The sequence below is a fragment of the Acomys minous genome (genome assembly GCF_964271855.1).
Source record: "Acomys minous genome assembly, chromosome: 15".
In the NCBI taxonomy this organism is placed as follows: domain Eukaryota; kingdom Metazoa; phylum Chordata; class Mammalia; order Rodentia; family Muridae; genus Acomys; species Acomys minous.
The window spans coordinates 8431510-8450125 of NC_140497.1; the positions used below are offsets into that span (position 1 = coordinate 8431510).

The 18616-nt window shown below is 45.0% G+C and overlaps 1 protein-coding gene across 4 annotated transcripts in view; it reads left to right on the forward strand.

The window, feature by feature from the left end:
* The window catches only part of DLGAP2 (DLG associated protein 2), a 704261-nt gene that overhangs the window by 80025 nt on the left and 605620 nt on the right, over positions 1 to 18616 (forward strand). The window contains exons 1-2 of one of the 4 annotated variants that reach the window (XM_084758844.1): positions 2560 to 2672; positions 7414 to 7513. The exons of 2 other annotated variants lie outside the window; for them this stretch is intronic. In XM_084758844.1, the coding sequence (XP_084614970.1) occupies positions 7499 to 7513 (15 nt within the window). In that variant the 5' untranslated portion in view covers positions 2560 to 2672; positions 7414 to 7498. Of the gene's footprint in view, positions 1 to 2559; positions 2673 to 7413; positions 7514 to 18616 lie in introns of those variants that run through there. One more of the 4 variants, XM_084758843.1, reaches the window with a different exon arrangement.

Here is an 18616-nt window from a genome sequence, read left to right on the forward strand (position 1 = left end):
ACTGTTGTGGTATGTCCTAATTAATGTTTATTATTATAGTGGTAATATTTAACCCACCATCATAATAAAAATGCATCTGTCATATTTTAGGACAAACCTTATTTTAGCTGGGGCTAGGAAGGTATTAACCCCCCAAACTGCCTTTCAGTGTTTCTCATCCTCTATCCCATGCCATCTGTTCTAACAGGTCCTGTCTGGGCTACCTCCCTTCCATAATCTGACAAAATACTTGCTAAGATGGACCACCTGGGCCATTTCTTTTATGTGGAAGTTCAGAGTTCCTCCTCTGGGCCCACATGGCTCTTTTCTATCCCATGGAAATTCTTCTCATTCTTCCTCCTCTGGTCCCGTCTGCTTCTCTCTCCCAAGATCCTTTCCCTCCCCAAAAGCCCATGAACCCTGCCAGGTATCGGCTTTCTTTCTTTCTTTTTTTTCTTTCTTTCTATTTTTAATTTGTTCACTTTACATCCAGATTGTAGCCCCCTCCCATGTTGCCTCCCAATCCCTCCCTTCCTCCTTCATAACCTTTCCCTCACTCCCCTAGTCCTCAGAAAGGGGAGCCCTCCTCCCCTAACATATGACCTCAGCCTATCAAGTCTCATCTGAACTGCCTGTATCCTCTTCCTCTGTGGCCTGGCAAGGACACCCCACCAGGGGGAAGTGATCAATGTGTGGGGACCAGAGGCCATGTCAGAAGTAGTCCCTACTCCCTATATTATGGGACCCACAAGGAGACTGTGCTGCCTATCTACTACATCAGAGCAGAGGGTCTAGGACCTCACCATGCATGGTTCTTGGTTGGTGCATCAATCTCTGCTGCACCCCCCTCTTCTGCCCGGATTTGTTGGCTCCATTGGTCTCCTGTGCAGCTCCTGATCCCTCCAGGTCCTTCTATTCCCCAGCTCTTCCATAAGACTCCCTGTGCTCCACCCCAAGTTTGGCTGTGTGTCTCAGCATCTTCTTGGATCTCCTGCTTGGTGAGTCTTTCAGAGGACCCCTATGGTGGGCTCCCTTCCTGTTCCTTCTCCTCAACTGCTTCCAGTGTCTATTCTAATTTTCATTCAGAAGGTATAGGCTTTCATTAAGGGAGGCAAGGTTAAATAGCAATATTTGGGGTATGTGACAGTTTGCTCATAAACAGTAAGCATCTGTGGGAGGGAGGGGCAATAACAAATACAAAGCACCAGACCAGAATCTAACACATCACTTAAGATTGTAGATAATATTTTAAAAAACATGAGCCAATTCAATCTACCTAGCTGTGAAATACCAGCAAGTAGGCTTCGCCCTATAAATGAAGTATCACTTCAGTAGTAAGATCTTGGTTGTAATAATACATGACGTGAGTATAGTAGAGAAAAAGCATAATTATATCAACAGATAATGGGAGACCTTGATACAGTGTAACAGCCATTTCTGATAACATTTCAAATGAATATAAATGATATAAGTGGATGTAGCATCTGGCAGATTGTAGAAAGTGCCTCTGACGCAGACAGGATGCTAGTCTAGTGGGGAGTTCATCTGTGTGGTGGAGTGCCTGAGAATCCAGGACTGCTTCTGCAACCTTTATGATCCCAGTGCACGTGTCGTTTTCATAAAATATATGAGGTTGGGTATTCGTAACCAAGTGGGAGATGGAAGTCTATATAAACTCCATTTGATAAAAAGGAACATTGATAAACACAAAATTACTAGATAAAAACCATCATTGGTATTGCACATGATAAGGTAATGGAAAACGGGTCCCATGTCAGACACTGTAGCCTCAGAAAATACCTTGGAATGAAGAAGGAGCCCCCGGGACCACTTGGGAGGGGCATCAACTATGGCCAATGCTTGGTATAGAGAGGTGTTGAAATGGAAAATTCACTGTGAATGCACGTTACTCCCAAGGAGTGTGTGTCAGTCTGCATGTGTAAATGCATGTGTGCATGTGTTGATTAGTTCACAGCAGATTATTTTTCTGTTTAGAGAAATTATGAAAGTGTTTAAGAGGGCACTTGAGTAAGAGATAGTAAAGCTGACTCGGGAGAATCCTTGTTTAACAAGGAGTGTTAAGGGAAACCTGAACTGTGGGCTGAGTGCTACGAGAAGTGTAAACACTACAGGCAATGAATAAATGCTTTTATATGGATGGCATGTTCAAATTAGAAAAATACAGATTATTCAGCAAATTTTCTGTTGTAATTGTCTATTATAGAGAAGTAGGATTAATTTCTATTTTGTAACTTAAAACATTTAAGCATATTACATACATAATTATTAAAATACAGAAGTTTTTCATGTGAAATGTGGCCAATTTATTAATAGCCTTCAATACATTTAATTTTACATACATATGCATTTTAAACATGACTATTCTAAAAAGTGTGTCTCATTAGAAATGGCACTTAAACACATAGATAAAATAAGTTAGTAATGAGTTAAAATGAAAAGTTATTTTTTAAATTCTTCTCTTATACATTACGTTCTGAGTGCAGATAACTCCTCCTTGAAACCCCCCATCTTCCCTCTCACCCAGATCCACTCCTCTTCTGTTTTCTTTCAGAAAAGAGCAGGCATTCCAGGGCTAGCAAACAAACATGGCACCAAGAGACAGTAAGACTAGCGGGATCTTAGTCAACGCTGGGGGAAGCAATGCAGCAGGAGGAAAAGGGTCCCCAGAGCAGGTAAGGGAGCCAGAGACACCACCTCTCCCAAGCTACACAACCGTAACATACATGCAGAGGACCCCTACAGGCTCCGTGATCGTCACTATAGTCTCTGTGCCCTGTCTAGTTGACTCTGTGGGTTGTGTTTTCAAGGTGTCTTCGACCCTCTGGCTCCTACAGTCTGTCCTCCCCATCCTCAATGGAATTCCCCAAGCTCAGCCTCATGTTTGGCTATGGGTCTCTGCATCTGATCCTATCTGTTGCTTGGTAAAGCCTCTGGCTAGGCTCAGGGCTACCCCCTGCCGAGTTGTGTTTGGTTCTACCCTAGGTCTCTGGGGTCTCCGATTCCTGAGTTTTGGTTATCTAGGCAGTGTTGAGAGCTCCCATTCATGGTGTGGGTCTCAAGTTGGCCCAATCATTGGTTGGCCAATCTCAGAAGTTCTGCACCACCAGAACATGTTACAGGCAGAAAAAATTGTAGGTTGAAGGTTTTGTAGCTAGGATGATGTCTAGTTCCACCTCTGGAAGTCTTGCCTGGTTATAGAAGACGGTTAGTTCAGGTTCTCTATCCCATAATACTAGGAGTCTTTGCGAGGGTTGCGCTCATAAATTCCAGGGAGTTTCCGTTGCACTAGGTTTCCACATCATGTCATAAATGCCCCCAAGTTCCAGTTGCATCTCCCAGTCCTCTCCCTCCCTCCCTCCCAACCCGATCCTTCCTGTTCCCAACCTCACCCGCCCCGAGTCCACCAGCAAAATCGATTATATTTTCCCTTTCCAGGGAGATCCTTGTGTCCCCCATTAAGCTCTTCTTGTTACTTAGTCTCTCTGGGTCTGTGAACTGCAGCATGATTATCCCTTAATTTACAGCTACTATCTACTTGGAAGTGAATATATACCATGTTTACTCTTCTGGGTCTGGGTTTTCTCACTCAGGATCATTTTTTTTTTCTAATTTCATCTATTTGTCTGTAAATTTTATCACGCCAATTTTAAACAGCTGAGTAATATTCCATCATGTGAAATGCACCACGTTTTCTTTACCCTTTCTTTTGTTGAGGGACATCTAGGTTGTTTCCAGTTTTGGCCTATTATGAGTAAAGCTGCTATGAATGTGATTGAGCAAGTGTCCTTGTGGTAGGGTAGAGTGTCAGTTGAGTATAGCTGAGTCCTGAGTAGATCAATTCTCAACTTTCAGAAGAACTCCCATATTGGTTTCCAAAGTGGCTGTACACGCTTGCACTCCCACTGGCAATGGAGGAGTGTTTCTTTTCCACATCCTTGCCAGCATGAGCTGTCAGTTGTGTTTTTGATCTTATCCATTCTGACAAGGGTAAAATAGACTCTCAAAGCAGTTTTGATTTGCATTTCCCTGATGACTAAGGATGTTGAACATTTTTTATAATTATTTCTCAGTCATTTAAGAGTCCTCTGTTGAGAATCCTCTGTTTAGCTCTGTACCCCATTTTTAATTGGGAGATTTGGTTTGTTGCTGTTTAATTTCTTGAATTCTTTATATATTTTGGATATTAGCCTTCTGTCAGAAGTGGAGTTGGTGAAGATCCTTTCCCAGTCTGTAGGCTGATGTCTTGCCCTATTGATGGTGTTCTTTGCCTTACAGAAGCTTTTCAGTTTCATGAGGTTTTATTTATTAATTGTCAATCTTATTGCTTCTAATTGACTGTGCTATGGGTATTCTGTTCAGGAGGTTGTCTCCTGTGCAGCACGCTCAAAGCTATTCCCCACATTCTCTGCTATAGAATTTTTAAAAGGATATTTAGGGGCTTGGGCGATTGCTCACCAGCTAATTGCATGTTCTAGAAGAGCTGAGCTAGGGGACGTCAGACCTCTGGCCTGTACAGGGGTTGTGCTCACATGCACACACCCATCCACAGACAGACACACAAACACACATGACTGGAAAAAATGAAATAACAAAGAAGAAAAAAATAATACGTTGTTTTAAAATTTAGTATTGAGAAGCTCTCCATAACCTCAAAGCCCCATCAAAGGCATAATTCATAACTGACAGATTTGTGCACAGACATTCAAATAAATATTAGGCCCTTCCCCATTATTGAAAGAAGTCAGTAGATTAATGACAATCGTAAAGAAAACATTCCCGTGGGGGTGGAGGAGATTGTTCAGTGGATAAATGTTTCCTTAGCACTATGGCCAGAATTTAGATCTGTGACACTGATGTAAATCCTGGTGGGCGTGACAACCTGCCTGTAGTCTCATTGTAATGTCAGCGCCTGGAGAAATGGGGGTCCTGAGAGCAAACCGGTTGCCTTGCTAGACTAGATGAGCTCTGGACTTAGTGAGAGACTCAGCATCAGCATGGAAGGCAGAGCACAATAGTGGAGGACACTTAACGTTAATCTCAGTCTTCCACAGGCACACACACACACACACACACACACACACACACACACACACACACACATGCATGCATGTCCATAGGGTACACATTTGTGCTAATATAAATGAACAAACTACACTACACACACACACACACACACACACACACACACACATGCATGTCCATAGGGTACACATTTGTGCTAATATAAATGAAAACACAACACTATACACACACACACACACACACATACACACACACACACACACACACACGCATGTCCATAGGGTACACATTTGTGCTAATATAAATGAACACACACACACACACACAGAATAAAAGACAAACATTTTATAACTGATAGTATAGTTGAGTGGTCTGACATATATAAAGATATCCTGTACAGTAATTAAAATTGTCCACCTTGAAAGAAAACCAAAGGAACACAGTTTTGCTTAGTAACCAATCTAAATGACTCCCAGACTCCATGAAAATAACAAGAAACTTTCTGCTTTTACTAGAGATAAAAACAAAAGGTTTATTATACTATGTGGCTGTATAAATTGAGACTAATGTTGGTAGAATACTAGGCGAATAATATGCATATCCTTTTACTCCACAGTAGTATTTCTAGAAATATGTTCTGGGTAAACTAAATTCAAAAGCATAAAAAAGTTTCTGCCCAGTTCTTAGCAGCTGTGTTAACTGGACGCAGCACGGTAACCAAGAGTATGGGACTTAGAGGGTAAGTTCTGATGAGCTGTGGTAGTTTTCCCTCCTGTCCCTTAGCTCCTGGAATAATGACTCCTGAGACTCAGTTTTTATTTTACAAATACCCAAGCCATATAGCTAGGCTCTTCTCTGACTAGCTCATGACTTGAAATCATCTGTTTCTTCTAATCTGCATTCTGCTACATGGCTGGTTACCTGAGCTCAGGCACCATCATCTTCACAGCCTGCTGGCTGAATCCTGTGTGCCTGCCTAGCTGTATCCCAGAGTCTCTCTGCCAGTTGGGTGTCCCACCTGTTTCCTGCCTCAGCCACAGGAATAGGTTTTGTAATTGACAGGTGTTACATCTATACAATATGCAGGAGATTCCTTCTACCTCAGGTTTTGGTTCTCACCTTCTATCTGTTAGAGAGAAGGTCTCTTGTTTGTTGCTGCATATGCCAGACTAGCTGGCCCGATAACTTCCAGGGATTTGCCTGTCTCTGTTTGCTATCTCACTGTAGGATTGCTAGAGTTATAGACACATGATACCATGTCCAGCTTTGTATAGGTCCTGGAGGATCCTTCCTCTGGAGAATCCTCAGTCTGGTAAGGAAGTGTTTTACACACTGAGCCATCTCCCCAGCCCAACTGTGACCCTTTAGTACAAGGGGGAAAAAACCACTAAGTAGTTCTATATTTACAAATGTGGAGAAAGGTGGATTGGGAAAGTAAAGGTCCATTCTAGAATGTTCTGACGGCTGATGTCTAGACTTGGATTTGCATGGATGGACAACGGTGAAAGGTTTGTGTTAACTGGCCATGAGAAATAAGTGAAAGTGACTCTGAGTCTGTATATTATTATATAATGATTATGTCCCTAATGTACTTGTTAAAAATTCATATCCTTGGCTTATTAGCATTGTGCATTTAAAAGTATTTACTCAGCACTTAGTAACCAATCACCAAACTGGTATCTGTCCAAGATTTAGGTGACAATAGTTTTCAGAAGACATTGTAGACTATATAGTATTCATAAACTTTAGGGGAATAATATATCCTGATTGTGACTTTTAAGGGTCACATGAAGTGCACGTAGAGTAGTGTTTTGTGATTGTGCCAATTCAATAAGAGACAAAGAACATCACATTTTTTAGCATTGTATTATGGTGCTAAAGTTCCCATGCCATCTAGTTTATATATTTGGTACAAGGCCAGGAATGAAAAAATTAAGGAGTTTTGAAATCTGTCACATATATAGATTAGCACTTATTTTAAAATCATTATAACCTTCAGTGTTGGCTGGGCTTGTAGCCCCTTTTATATGTCTAATATTTGATGTCACTTCTCTCTCTGATTCACAAATCTGGTTTAGTCACCAAGTTACGAGAAGGAGCTACAAATCTTGATTTAAAGTGTGGATTTTTTTTCCTTTCTGGCTTAATATTTTGAAGCTGTTAAACCTATTTATCATTCCAAACCCCGCTTTAAAATTGAGATTTTTCCACAACTCTGCATGCCATGTGCACTTAGTGTAACACTCTCGATTGCTGTTCTTAATCTACTAAATTATTTCTGAGTTGCTTATTTTTAATGTATACTCCATGTTTTTCCCCCTGGTGTGTGTGTGGGGAGGTTGTTTGCCCTTCTTTATCATTTTCCACATTTCTGTCCCTTCCTTACCGTAGGCTTTCCCACCATCTGAGGCCCGACCATAGTGCTACGTGATTTCACAGCAGCTTGCGAACCCCAGCCTGCACCCTGCCAGCCATAATGGGGACGGCTCAGGTACCGTGTGACCTCTCTATTCCTCCTTTCCTGTCTGTGTTTGTTCATTACCCAGCATCCCCTCACTGCCTGCTACGATAGGACCCCTGTCTCTGCTGAGGGGTGAAGAGTGATGGTCTTCACCCCAGCAGCCAATGGATCCTAAGAAGCTGGAGAGGGGCTGGTGAGCCAAGGCTGTCTGTCGTGACAGCGTAGTGTGCCACAGGCACTTCAGGGCAGTGCTTTTCTAGTCATCTAGAGGTGCATTGATAAAGTTCTCAGAAACTCGTTAACTAAGTAAGGGTCAAGGGAGTATTGATATTGGTGAGGCCCCTCCAGAGCCTCTGCTGCCCCTGTGTTGCCTGCTGATTGGACCGTTCAGGGGAGCTGAGTATGTAGAGGTGAAAGGGTCCTGCTGGCTTAAAAAAGGCTGTCCTGTGGGATCTGGTGCCTGTAGCACACGTGTATGCACGAGCGAAGTGGAGTTCTGCATCCATAAAGATGGGTTGTGGTCCAGCAGGAAACAGCTCTCAATAAATGATAGCATCCTTCTTGCTGTTGGTGACAGTAGTGCCCCATCTTGAGGGTAATCCAAGGAACCACTAGGAGTGTCACCCAGTTCTCAGACCTCTGGGCTGTAGTTGAGGGCAGAGTTGTAACTTTCGTGGCTCCTTAGTGCTAGGGAATAAATCAGCTAGCCAGTGAGTCTCCAGAGGAGAGTCATTTCCTTTCATTTGTCAAAGGGAAGTGATGATTATGCGCAACGTAATTTTATTTCTTGCGAAGAGAATGCACAGTGATGAAAAATGTCCCACTTTTGGATGGGTCCTTGCTGCCAGTGCTATCCTGACTGATAATCATTCCTTAATCTCTTTTCTTTTCTCTGGTGTCAGACATTCTCAACTCAGGACGCAAACACTTTCCTTACTGATTCCATAGTCTCAGGAGCTCCTGTTGACCTCAGTCTCCACAGCCGGAGCTCTTGGCTTGGCTCCTCTGCTGGGATCTCGGGAGGTTTGCAGAGAGGCTTGGAAGGGGTGTGAGGCAGGCTGTCTGTCTGCTCTCTGTCTCTGCCTGGTTGTGCTTCTGTCTCTGTTTGTTCTTCCCTCCTTCCCCCTGCCCCCTCCCTCCCTCCTTCTCAATGCATGCTGCAAAGAGCAGCCATAGCTCTGTAATAGGGCTTCCTCATACTTAGCAAAACCTGCCAGCATGGGAAAGGCCTGGGGGACAGGACAGTCTGTGCCCACCTCCAGCTGACAGAAAGGCTGGAAAACCCTTTTTATTATACCCTGTGAAGGGGCTACTGTCTGTATAGGGGAAGCCTTCACTGGTATAGAGATTAGTAAAAAATAAATATATAAATAACGAGGCTGAGGGAGGTGTTTGGAGCTGCAGGGCAGTCGCTAGGCGCATTCTTAAGGTCCGTGAGGGCGGCGTTAACTCCCCACCCGCTTCTTCCTTCCTCAGACCTTCAAGTGACTTCCTTTGTCTTCAAGTGGGCTTCCCAAGTGGTACTAATTCCAGGCTAGATCCCAGTAAAGGGTTAGGAGGCCAGGCTCATCTTCCTTTTCCTGCTCTGCAGCTCTGGTTCTGCAACCCCAGGACTTGGAGCAGAGGAACACACAGCCAGCGACCCCATTGGGAAACAGGACACACACAGGCTTATTCATCATGAACGAACAGAGGCGTGACACGGTGACCCAGCATACAAATGCTGTGGAGAGCTCTGATAGCTGAGGTCTCTGCTGCTGTTTTAACTCATCTCCCCCTTGAAGGGAGACGGTTAACTTTGCTGGTAAACTGCTGTGCTGTTGTTCACATTGTTTTCTGCGATCCCGGTGTACTGTGGGTCCTGCAGTTAAACCGCAGTTCCAAGCCAGCCAGATTCACTGTAGTGTACAGAATCCCCCAGTGCTCTCCCCTCCTTAGACATCCAGGCATCCAAGCAACAAGAACGTCAGGGTGGGGCATAGGGGCAGGAATGTGAAGATTCGGTCTATCTCTTGGTTCTTGGGTCTCCCCCCCCCCTTATTTTTTACCTGTTGTAGGAGAAATAAGTCCATTCGGTCAGCTTCTAGGATCAGTTGTTAGCATCCTACTGGAATCTGACTTGGGAAGGAACTGCTAGCACTATCTCCTGTCTCCCCCTCCCCTGCTCCCCGCCTCTGATGGTCACTGGATGGCCTGGCAGGACCCTCCACTGCTGGGATGGCCCACTGTGGGATTCTGAGCCTACTGTCAGCTTGCTTCCTGGCCTCATTTAAGGCTCATTGAGAGCCAGCAGGTGATGACAAAGATGCAGGTGAGTAGCAGATATGTACATGTGGGTCAGGTTTTGATGTTTCCTGACAGCAGTCTACCTTTTTTGATATCCCTGTCCCCTAATGATGTGCTGGGAACACCAGTGTGAGCAGACATCGCCAGACCTCTGAAAAACGTCATCATCTGTGAGAAGCTGCCTCTAATTTCCCTGGCTCTGCTCTTACTGCCTGTGGCACCTATGGTGACACTGCCTCTCCAGTTCTGTGTGCTGGTGACTTGGGTCTTCTCTCCCCTTTATTTTCATTATTCTGAGATGACTGTTCGTCTTCCCAATGAACCAGGTCTTGCTCTGTTGATTTTATTGTCGATTTTATATTCTCTACTCAGCTGACATTGCCTCTGGTATTTATCCCTTTCTTCTACTGCCTTTGGTTTTAATTCCTTCTTCATTTTTAAAAAAGGTTAAAAAAAAGTCAGTAATTGATTTGAGCCTTGATTTCTTTTCCAAGGATGCCCCAAGTTCCATAGACTCATCTTTGATTTTCTACGTTGTTGGGTGCTGGATATTTTCGTATTTCCATAAATACTACTGAGAGGTGGAAAATCTGCTTAGAAACCAGATCATCTCTTTTCATTTTGCGGGGTATGATGAGCCCTTCTCATCCCCAACAATGCTGGTCCTCACCCCCTAACAACCCCCGCCCCCATCCCCATCTCTGGGATGTGGGTTTCACTCGGTTACCGTGACTACATCTGTTCTGGTTTCTGGTCTCAGGGTGACCCCAGTGATTTTGCTCACTAGATGGTCTACTCTCATTTCCCAGCCCTGTTTGGGACCTACTCTTATTTTAAAGCCTCACTCATGTGCATGGATTTAAGGAAGAAGGGGAAGCATGGATGCGTGTCCCAGTGCCCCAGTGACCTGTCTACCTTTCTCATCAGATGTTTTCTTTTTCATCAGAAGGGATATGTTTCAGAACTGGTGACAGATTTCTCCAGATCTTCATAGGAAGACAGTTTATTTTTCTTGTCGTAGTGACTCTTAAATAGAAGTAGTTTTTCCTCCAGACCGCATTGGTACATGTCTGGAGACATTTGTGGCTGGCACTCTGTAGAGAGTTCAGTGCTAGTGTCCTGTAGGTAGAGGTCAGGGATGCCAAGGGACAGCCTGTGGTACACAGGATGGCACCAAAGCAGAAAGTTGGTAAGACAAAAATGTCAAAGGCATGCTGCCTTATATCTATGACATTTCCTGGTTTTCCTCTTGTTCGGCATGTGGGCTGCGTGGTATGGTCTTCTAGCTCATTTCAACATTACTAGGATTTTTTTTTCTTTTGCTATTGTCATTGGATTTCCACTTTATTATTTTATATCATTAATAATGTCTTATAAGTAATGTCTAGAAATCTGTTTACAACTTCTGACTTCAATGCTATATTTTGAAAGCCTTTCCTTGAAAAAACACACATAAGAAATGTACATTCAGCCCTCAGACTTTTGTTGATTTTTGCTACCTGTAGGCTTCTTATGCTAGCCACATGCCACCATGCCACCGTTCAGGGATGGTGCTGTGGCACAATCTATACTTCAAGTTTGCATAGCTACAGGAACAGCTGGCCAATTCTGTGGAAAACACTTTGTTTTTCCAGTCACAGGCCGGGGCAACATGACCTGCATGTGTGCTGTGGGCATGTGCCTCAGTGGTTCCTGTGTGACGTGTTGCAGGTATTGGTTGAGTGGTCAGTGAGGCTCTGACGTGGTCACATCCTGAGAGGGCCTCTTGGGGGAGGGACGGCTGCAGAGCGAACTCCTGTTGTGATGCTCCCATGGGCCTCTGCTGCTCACCAGGTTGGCTTGGGGTTCGTGGATGAAATGAAGGTGCCTGCAGTGCTATTTCCTCCTGGAGGGCCTCGCTCTGTGCATTTCCTCCTCTAAGACATCCTGTCTGCAAACCTCAGGGCCATTCATTCTGTCACATTCCCTCTTGTTCTTTTAAGCACACACTAGGCTGATTCACCTCTACTTCCAGATATGTCCCCACACCTGCAAGCAAAGTCTATCATGTGATGCTGCTGGGTCTCCAGGCTCCAGGAACCCGGCTATGGACCCTTTGGTGTCATTATTCTGCTGTCATGGTAACCACCCCCCCCCCATCTAAATCCATATTTAGCTTTCCTCTTTGGGGCCTTTGTTTTTACCATGATTTGAGCAAAATGTTTATATTTCTTGTGTGAATAGTTACTTTTGATCTTCCATCCCACATTATAGATGAAACAGGTGGGGTTCGCTCTTCTGGACTTTCAAAGCAGTGAAAACATAGGCATTATTCACAGAGACTGGTGTCCCTGTGTTGTTCCTGGATCTGCATGTTTGCTGTTGGTACAGTGGGTACATCATCTCACTGGGCACATACAGATGTACTGTCTCCTGCTTAAAAATTAGCCAGTACCTAACGAATGGAATCCATGAAGGCAGAAACAGAAGACCAGCCGGGCCACACACTGAGCACCATGGGATTGGCAGGTGTGAGAGCCAACCAAGGATATGATTGTATCAGAACTCCACCTTGAAGGAAGCAGTCTGGAGCAAAGTGCAGGCAGGCCAGGTCACTGAGGAACACCGAGTCTCACCTTGGGCCTGTGTACTTACCCACCCACAACAGAGTGCGATAGTTTTGATGTGGGCTGTGAGAGTGAAAGGTGAGCCACAGGGACAAGATAGGCTGGGGGCCAGCCGACAGACAGTCCTGGGAGGTGTGTGGTGGGGTGGGTGGGGTGAGTGTGGGCTGAGCAGGCCACCCCTTTATCCCCTGATGCCAAGAGCACATGAGTCTATGCATGATTGATTGAGTAGAATGAACAATCTTTAGTTTAAAAAAAATTATAAATTTCACTTTACTGCCATGTTCCACTTACTTTCTACCTTTAAAACTACAAATAGGGAATTAAGATTTTTTTTGCAATATTTTTTTTTATACCAAAGTTAAAAAAGAAAGACCAACTTTGACCAAATGAATGTAAGAGAAGGAAAGAGCCTGAGTTGCAGGGCTTGAGGTGACCTCCCTTCATCTGGGTTTTCCTAAGGGTGCATCTTGGAGCTCTCTCTTCCGTCCATTCTGTTTGTTGGTTCTTCTGGGACATAAGGACAGCTTTGTATAAAGGTTTCCAGCTGCTACAAAAAGAAGCTTCTTTGATACAGGTGAGAGCCATATATATGAGCACAAGGATGCGTGTTTAGAATGCGAGGCATTATAATGTTTCAGGGAGGTGTCAGTGGCATGCTCTCCTCTAAGATACATGATTTCACTAGCCAAAATTCATATATATATCAATATGATATATTAATCATATTAACTCATTACTTGCCCACTGGGCTTTCCTTAAGCCCCTAGTCACTCATTTTTAAACAATTGAATCTAAAATTTAAGAAAGAGATTTCGTGGTCTTAGGCATAACTTCCTATTCCATGCCATATGTCTGTGTGCACAACCGTCTGCATGTGCCTGCGTGTGCCTGTGTGTGCCTGCATATGCCTGCGTGTGCCTGCGTGTGCCTGTGTGTGCCTGCGTGTGTGAGTGTTCCTGTGGTACTTTCTTATTGGATGGCGTTTATCTCCATTCAGATCATGGGCTCAGCTGGATTCAAATAGAAATAAGGAATAAAACTTAATCTGACTCTATTACCTGCCATTTGAAACATTTGCATTTACATATTCAAATTTACCTTTCAGTACTTAGAATATTACCTACTTTTCTTCAGCTAGTACCTTCCTCGTACATCTCTAGATCAACCCTTGATGTCGGAAATACTTTCTTTAGAGAACTACAGAAAAAGGGTTGGAAAGCCCAAAATACTGCCATGAGTACTGGGTTAGGTACGGCTTCCATAATCCGGCCGCTTGTCTCGCACATCTCCTGAGCGTGCTTATTTCTCATTCTTCCTCCGTCAAAAAGTGACCAGCTATTAAAATGTTAGCGTTTTGTAGCAGCTTTGCAGTCAAAACTCCCTCTGAGGTCTCTAAAACAGGGCCAGGTGTTTTCTGGCCGACCTGGCTAAAAGCCCAGAGACTCCCACTTGCGATCGTTTTGTAGGGTGTTAGGGATGGCACAGAATAGGTGTCTCTGGTGAGCTTGAGGTCTTTTGTGGCTTTAGAGCTGGAGTCACACTGTGTTTGATGTTGGCACCATGAGTGGTAGGTGACAGATGCACACAGGAAGTTTCAGATTTTGCTTGACGACTTGGAATTATTACGCATTCTTCCTTTCAAGGCCAGCTCCTCAGGCTTCTTGAGTACTTAGAAAACGATAGAGTAATTTGCTCATATTTCTGACGGTGGTGACATCTTGTAATGAATTCACAGCTCACATCACTGGCCTCACATGTCTCGTCAGCTGGCCTCAGGTTCATGACCTCTCCATAGCTTTTTGTTAGGTTTCCCCCTGGAACCTGCCTCAGCATTCCTGTAATCTTCATTCTTTGAGTTTATCAGATATGGGTATTTTCTGATAGGTCTGAGTCATATATTTGTATATGAGGCTTTTGTCTTCTGAGGTCCTTCTCTCTACTGGGTGAGTAGGTCTCACATGGCAAACCCAGCAGCCAGTTTGGAGACCATGTGCATCTGCAGAGCACAATGGTGGCATGGCAGCCACGCTGCCCAGAAGGCTCTTCAGGGCCTGGGTTAGATATGTTGAGAGACGTAGAAGGCCTGGGATGCAGCATTGCCAACTGAGCATGTGCCATGAGACTTTTGCCTCCAGGACTCCATGGCTTGGAGAGGCATAGGGACTCCGTGTCAGGGACCTTCCTTCTTGTAACACAGATGACATGTATTACCTGTTGTTGTGACCCTTCAGTTATCAGGAGCCACCAGTGTATCTTAAAGGCATCATAACATTCACGTGAGTGGAATCACAATCATGCAAGAGTCTGTTTGTCACAGTGCTTGTGTTTTAGCCAGCTGTGGAGCATGTGCTCACAGATCATGTGCTGGCTTGGGAGGTTAGGCGAATAAGTGGTGAGAGTTTCAGAAAACGTGGTTAGCAAACTTGGCCTGAACCCTAGGGTGGAGTGGGGGAGGAATGAACTCTCTCTTAGTGCAAGCTTGCCTATTTTGTGTGAACATGAACCTCAGGCCACCAAGGAAAGGAACCTTTTGTCTGCTGGCTACATGTCTTTTTTTTTTTTTTTAAATCAGTGAACACTTGATTTCTTCAACTCTGATGAGAAGTCATCAGGGAACAGGAAGCCTGGTTAACTGAAGAGTGGGCATACTCGGTGGTATCTAGTGAATATATGAACATGTTCCCTCTTGTGCTGGTCTTCCAGAGCCTCAGACTGAAATCATCCCACTTGGCTGGGTAGGTGGCTCACATATATAATCCTAACACTCAGGAGGGTGAGACTAGAGAATTGCTCTGAGCTGTGTGAGCTTTAGCTATGGAATAGTTTGAAACAACACCCACCCAACCCAACCCAACCAAACCAAACCAACCAACCAACCAACCAACCAACCAAACCAACCAAACAAACCAACTAACTAAACCAACCAACCAAACTACACAGTGTGATGACTTATGTAGCACTGTCCTCAGGCTGCAAGGCTGGAAGGCCAATGGTATGACTGGGCTTCCCTGTTGAGCCTGCCCTCCTTGGCCTGCCAATACCTCCCATCCCCCAGATACCTATGGAGTTCTTTTGTGGCTTCATACCTGATAGCGAGGAGTGCTGAGGTTTGCTTCCTGCAGAGGAAGCCAATAGGAGATTTATTTTTCTGGAGAAAGAAGTTTCTCAGACTTTCGAGCAGGCTTTAGCATGGGAGAGTTTGTGAAACACCATGGAAGGGAAGACTTACAGGAACTCACAGGATACAGTGTTTTCCAGGAACTGAAATGGAGGACTTGGTAGGTTAACAGGCCAGGGAGGGGCACTCTGGGCAGACCTAACCACTTCCTCTACTTCAAAACCAAGGTCCGATGGCTCTCTTTCCTTTACTGGTTACCATGGCATCCAACTGTTCTGGAGACAGCAGCACAGTGAGGAAGAGTCCCTCAAAGCCTGAGAACATGCTGTTTGGTTTTTAGAAAAAGCACGTTGCTCCCTGCCTAGAAGGCTATGGACAAACAACACTGGAGGGAACACTGTCTCTCACATTGTGGAAGCCCTGCTCCTCTGGTGACGGATGCCTCCATGATGTCCTGACGATGCTTCAGGGGATGACCAGGGAGCCATGTTGGGCCATATCCAACTCCAGGTCCTATTTGCTGGCCTTACCATAGGGCCAGGGCATGGGAGGTATTCGAGGATGACATAGGAAAGCCCCTGTAATACGGGTTATTCTTTCAAGGTTCCTAGGCAGATTTGAGCTCAGCCTCTACATGGGCCAAGGCATAAGAGTAGTTGGGGGTTTTGAGAGGTGACGCGTCGTGGGCTCTGGAGCCATTCTGTGGTCTGGGTGTATGAGGGCAGGATGATCCAGTTCGCCTTGGATCTGAGACACATTGTTGTTTTCTGGGGCACAGTTGGTAGAAATGACAGGGGTGGCCTGTGCTGTTCTTCACCTGTAGTTCTGAAGCAGGAGCCAGGATGCGGTTTGGGAATATGACAGAGGGGATTGGCAACACTCTGGCTGCAGCTAGCTGAGAACAGTGGGCAGGCGGACCCTGGAGGTGGGTTGTCCCTGGGCCTTCGGAGGAGAGAGCATTAATAGGCAACAAAATCAGGAAGGTCCCCCAGACCTGGCCAGGGAGAGGGATAAGGTTAGAGTGATGCTCTCTCTGCCTTAAAATTGGGCCTAGCAAGGACATAGGTCCTGGTGCTTCTGTGCAGCTATGCTGAAGGAGCTCTCCTAGGAACTGAGTTTCTAAGACACGCGCCCCCCCAAGGTTGGGACTTGGAGATGTTGTGGGTGAGGAACTCTCTGTTCGAATTCAGTAGAGATGCGTATGCTTGAGGCCCGTTCAAGATCACGTAGGCTGCGGACCTGGGCATATTCTCCCAGAGCCTGAGATACACATTTTCTGACTTGAGGGGACTTGGAGAAAGGTAATTTCAAGTGCAAGCGATGCCTGTCTGAGAGGGTGGCATTTGGCATAGTGCCATGTTACCAGGTTGATGCAAAGGCACCCTGTTGCTGTCACCTTGCCTGATGGGCAGTGAGGAGCTCTGTTGCCATCCTGGAGCTTTTGCCTCATGCTCTTGCTCTGGACTGTCCACCTCTACTCTTCTTTGGCCAAATAGTACTTAGTTAGAAACACAGATCTGACAAGTTACCTAAGCTTGCCTTGTGTCTTGCAGTTGGGTCTCTCCATAGTGTAACTTCCCCTTCTGGGCTTTTATTGTGTAACAGTTTCCTCTGAGATGGGAACATTCTATCCGGCCAGGAAGTTCCTTAAGCAAGAATGAAACAACTCAAAGTAGCTTCAGGAAGTCCCTGAAACTGAGGAGATTCTCTAGAGTAAGCAATAAAAGTGAGGCCGGCAACCTGCAAAGACCTTGAGGTCTAATCAGCTGCCTGGAAGAAACAAAAACCAGCGGATCTGCCTGGCTGCCTGGACTAAGTCACTTAGAACGGACATTACTGAGCCTGTTTAGCTGCCTGCAGGCTGTGAGGCATGCTCCAGGTTCCCAGCTTTGTGAGCTGTCACCATGCTGGGGAGGGCCTTGGTGAGGCAACTGTCGTGGAATCATTTCTGCTCCTGTAAGTAACCCTAATAAAATCCATGGTCCATCAGCTTGGACCTCGCTGGTATCTGTGCTTTGCTCTGTTGTGGGCTCTCTCTCTTGGCTGTGTTAGATGTGTCAGGTGTCTCCCCAGAAAAAGTTTGCTCCTCCCTCAGCCTCTATGAGGTGCAGGTGGTTTTTACCCCCATTGGATAGACTCACATAGGTTAGCATGATGAAGCTGATCTGTCACAGCTCAGGTGTCTCTCCCCACCTGTGGCCTGTCCTGAGGAGGCCTCCAATGTTTCCTGCAGTACTCTTCCTGCATCCTGCTTCTGATGAGCGAGGATGGCACCTTAAAGGCGTGGGCTTTGTGCAGCCTTCTACTTTAGCATAGTTGTGTGCTGATAGGAAATAATTGTTGTGCGCAGGCTTTGTGAAGGATCAGTTTTGACCAATACTGTAAACTCAGGCTCAGTGATGGAATGTTGGTGAATGTAATGTAATTTTCTTTCTTCTTCTTTTTCTTTTATCTCCCAGAATTCGTCTTTTCAAAATTATAAATATCCTCCTTCCTTATCATCACCCCTTCTTTAGTAAATGATAGTGTGGGAGTTGGTTTCGTCTGCTGTTTACTTTGTGAGGCCCAGGAGGCCAGGCTCCACGGCTGCCTTCTGATTTGTAGTCAGAATCGATACCACACTGCTGATGTGTACAGACTCAGCGTGTATTTATTGAATAAATGTTAGTTGAGTGACTCCGATGTGGATGCTGTGTTGTGCGGGAGGATGGAAACTAAAGTAAATATTTGTGTCCTCATGAGTGTGTTGTAAATATATTTTAAAAACCCAGCTGCATTCATGTTCTTCATTTGTCTTTTTTCTTCCCGACTTCGATTCTTGCTGCTTCTCTTCCTTTTCCTACCTCTGTCTTCCTTCTTTCTTCCTTCTTTGCTTTTGTTCTCCTCTAAAATAAAGACCTTAAAACTAAAGCCTTCTATTGGTCATGGTTACATTGTAACTTGTTGACTTGTTAAAAAACAAAAAAACCAAAAACAAACAAAAAAAAAACCTAATACCCGGTCAGAGTCCTTCCCCTTCAGTGTGAATGGCCCCACACCCCGAGATGTGTAGGAATCTTGGGGTGAGGAAGAAAACTTCTGATGTTCCATTTGTACAAAGCTCATTTGCTTGTCTTGGGC